At 44.4% G+C, this 4,065-nt stretch overlaps 1 protein-coding gene across 1 annotated transcript in view; it reads left to right on the forward strand.

Annotated features, from left to right (window-relative positions):
- Positions 1 to 3,811, forward strand: part of LOC121342961 (U4/U6 small nuclear ribonucleoprotein Prp31-like) — a gene marked incomplete at its 3' end in the record, with an annotated part of 8,916 nt that extends 5,105 nt beyond the window's left edge. Inside the window, exons 4-5 of the mRNA XM_041417736.1 lie at positions 3,551 to 3,634; positions 3,714 to 3,811. Coding sequence (XP_041273670.1) covers positions 3,551 to 3,634; positions 3,714 to 3,811 — 182 coding nt within the window. The remainder of the gene's footprint in view (positions 1 to 3,550; positions 3,635 to 3,713) is intronic.
- Positions 3,812 to 4,065: the final 254 nt, after the last annotated feature.

Raw genomic sequence — 4,065 nt, forward strand, 5'->3', positions numbered from 1 at the left:
AATTTCCCGGGGGTTACCCAAAAAAAACCCGAAAACAAAAAAAAAAAAAAAAAAAAATCCCCAAATATGCTAAAATTATCCCAAAATTATCCTAAAAATCCCTTAAAAATCGCACCAAAATTACCCCAAAAATCAAAACCCTCCAAAAAAACCCAAATAAATCCCGAAACCCCCAAATCCATCCCCAAAAATCCCAAATCCACCCAAAATCCCCCAAAAAAATCCCAAAAAAACCCAAAAAACCCCCAAATCAATCCCAAAAAAACCCAAATAAATCCCAAAAAAACCCCAAATAAATCCCAAAAAGCCCCAAATAAACCCCAAAAAACCCCAAATAAATCCCAAAAAACCCCAAATAAACCCCAAAAAAACCCAAATAAACCCCAAATAATCCCAAATAAACCCCAAAAAGCCCCAAATCAATCCCAAATAATCCCAAATGAGTCCCCAATGAATCCCAAAATGGCCAAATTTGGGTTTTTCCCGCAGTTTGCTGAGATCATGCAGAAGATCGAGGAGTACATCGGGAAACAGCCGCGGGCGGCCGAGGGTGAGCCCCGAAAACAAATCCCAAAAATCCCAAAAACCACCAAAATCCAGCGTCCCAAATCCCCAAATCCCTGAAATCCCCAAAATCCCCAAAATCCAGCATCCCAAATCCCCAAAATCCCAACATCCAAAAATCCCCAAAATCCAGCATCCCAAATCCCCAAATCCCAACATCCCCAAAATCCCCAAAATCCCCAAAATCCAGCATCCCAAATCCCCGAAATCCCAACATGCAAAAATCCCCAAAATTCAGGATCCCAAATCCCCGAAATCCCAACATCCAAAAATCCCCAAAATTCAGGATCCCAAATCCCCAAATCCCAACATCCCCAAAATCCCTAAAATAGAGCATCCCAAATCCCAAAAATCCCAACATCCAAAAATCCCCCCCAAAATCCAGGATCCCAAATCCCAAAAATCCCAACATCCAAAAATCCCCCCCAAAATCCAGGATCCCAAATCCCAAAAATCCCAACATCCAAAAATCCCCCCCAAAATCCAGGATCCCAAATCCCAAAAATCCCAACATCCAAAAATCCCCCCCAAAATCCAGGATCCCAAATCCCAAAAATCCCAACATCCAAAAATCCCCAAAACCCTGAAAATCCCCAAATCTGGGATCCCAAATCCCAAAAATCCCCAAAATCCCAAATCCCCAAAACCCCCAAATCTGGGATCCCAAATCCCCAAAACCCCCAAATCTGGGATCCCAAATCCCCAAAATCCAAAAATTCCCAAAATCCCAAAAATACCCAAAATCTGGGATCCCAAAATCTCAAAACCCCAAAAATCTGGGATCCAAAAATCCCAAGTTTTTGGGGATTTTTGGATGGAATTTAGTGAATTTTGGGGGGGATTTTTGGAAATTTTGGGTGGGTTTTGGGGAATTTTGGGGGGTTTTGGGTGGATTTTGGGAATTTTGGGTGGATTTAGGGAATTCTGAGGGGTTTCCCAGTGGGATTTTAGGGATCTTTGGGTGGATTTGGGGAATTCTGGGTGGATTTTTGGGATTTTTGGGTGGATTTAGGGGAGTTTTGGGGGAATTTTGGGTGAATTTTGGATGAATTTAGGGGAATTTTTGGGGAATTCTGGGTGGGATTTAGCGAATCTTGGGTGGATTTAGGGAAATTTTAGGGGAATTTTGGGTGGATTTTGGGGGGATTTAGTGGACTTTTAAGGGAATTCTGGGTGGATTTGGGGAATTCTGGGTGGATTTTGGGTGGATTTTTGGGAATTCTGGGTGGATTTCTGGGTGGATTTTTGGGGAATTCTGCGTGGATTTTCGGGAATTTTTGGGAATTCTGGGTGGGATTTTTGGGGATTTTGGGGTGGATTTTTGGGAATATTGGGTGTGATTTAGGGGTTTTTGGGTGGATTTTTGGGGAATTCTGGGTGTATTTTTGGGAATTTTGGGTGTGATTTAGGGGGTTTTGGGTGGATTTTTGGGATTTCTGGGTGGATTTGGGGAATTCTGGGTGGATTTTGGGATTTTTGGGGTAATTCTGGGTGGATTTTGGGTGGATTTTGGGGAATTATTGGGGAGTTCTGGGTGGATTTTTGGGATTTCTGCGTGGATTTTCAGGAATTTTTGGGAATTCTGGGTGAATTTGGGGATTTTGGGGTGGATTTTTGGGAATTCTGGGTGGGATTTAGGGATTTCTGGGTGGGATTTAGGGAATTCTGGGTGGATTTTTGGGATTCCTGGGTGGATTTTCGGGATTTCTGGGTGGGATTTAGGGAATTCTGGGTGGATTTTTGGGAATTCTGGGTAGATTTTTGGCTGGATTTTTGGGAAATTCTGGGTGGTTTTTTGGGAATTCTGGGTGGATTTTTGGGGAATTCTGGGTGGATTTCTGGGATTTCTGGGTGGATTTAGGGATTTCTGGCTGGATTTTTGGAATTTCTGGATGGATTTTTGGGATTTCTGGCTGGATTTTTGGGGAATTCTGGGTGGATTTCTGGGATTTCTGGGTGGATTTAGGGATTTCTGGCTGGATTTTTGGAATTTCTGGATGGATTTTTGGGATTTCTGGCTGGATTTTTGGGGAATTCTGGGTGGATTTCTGGGATTTGGAGTTCTGGGTGGATTTTTGGGATTTCTGCGTGGATTTTCAGGAATTTTTGGGAATTCTGGGTGAATTTGGGGATTTTGGGGTGGATTTTTGGGAATTCTGGGTGGGATTTAGGGATTTCTGGGTGGGATTTAGGGAATTCTGGGTGGATTTTTGGGATTCCTGGGTGGATTTTCGGGATTTCTGGGTGGGATTTAGGGAATTCTGGGTGGATTTTTGGGAATTCTGGGTAGATTTTTGGCTGGATTTTTGGGAAATTCTGGGTGGTTTTTTGGGAATTCTGGGTGGATTTTTGGGGAATTCTGGGTGGATTTCTGGGATTTCTGGGTGGATTTAGGGATTTCTGGCTGGATTTTTGGAATTTCTGGATGGATTTTTGGGATTTCTGGCTGGATTTTTGGGGAATTCTGGGTGGATTTTTGGGATTTTTGAGTGGATTTTTGGGATTTTTGGGTGGATTTTTGGGATTTCTGGTGGATTTTTGGGATTTTTGGGTGAATTTTTGGGGAATTCTGGGTGGATTTCTGGGATTTCTGGGTGGATTTAGGGATTTCTGGCTGGATTTTTGGAATTTCTGGATGGATTTTTGGGATTTCTGGCTGGATTTTTGGGGAATTCTGGGTGGATTTTTGGGATTTTTGGGTGAATTTTTGGGGAATTCTGGGTAGATTTTTGGGATTCCTGGGTGGATTTTGGGGATTCCTGGGTGGATTTTGGGGATTCCTGGGTGGGATTTAGGGATTCCTGGGTGGATTTTTGGGATTTCTCGGTGGATTTTTGGGATCTCTGGGTGAATTTAGGGATTCCTGGGTGGATTTTGGGGATTCCTGGGTGGATTTTTGGGGATTCCTGGGTGGGATTTAGGGATTCCTGGGTGGATTTTCGGGGATTTTCGGGACTTTTGGGCGGATTTCCCCGTTTTCGGGCAGTTTTGGGGCCGGTGGAGGCGGCGCCCGAGTACCGGGTGATCGTGGACGCCAACAACCTCACGGTGGAGATCGAGAACGAGCTCAGTGAGTGCGGGGGATTTTGGGGGGATTTTGGGGGGATTCGGGGCCATTTTGGGTCTGATTTGGGAATTTTTGGCTTCAGACATCATCCACAAATTCATCCGGGACAAATATTCCAAACGCTTCCCGGAGCTGGAGTCGCTGGTGCCGAACGCGCTGGACTACATCCGCACCGTCAAGGTGGGGACCCCGAAACGGCCCCAAAACGGCAAAAAACACCCGAAAAGGGAAAAAACACCCCAAAAAAACCCAAAATGGCAAAAAACACCCCAAAACCACCCCAAAATGGCAAAAAAACACCCCAAAACAGCCTGAAACGGCCCAAAAATGGCAAAAAACACCCGAAAATGGAAAAAAACACCCCAAAACCACCCCAAAATGGCAAAAAAACACCCCAAAAGCTTGAAACGGCCCAAAAACGGCAAAAAACACCC

This window comes from Onychostruthus taczanowskii, unplaced genomic scaffold, assembly GCF_017590055.1.
Source record: "Onychostruthus taczanowskii isolate IOZ18803 unplaced genomic scaffold, ASM1759005v1 scaffold563, whole genome shotgun sequence".
In the NCBI taxonomy this organism is placed as follows: domain Eukaryota; kingdom Metazoa; phylum Chordata; class Aves; order Passeriformes; family Passeridae; genus Onychostruthus; species Onychostruthus taczanowskii.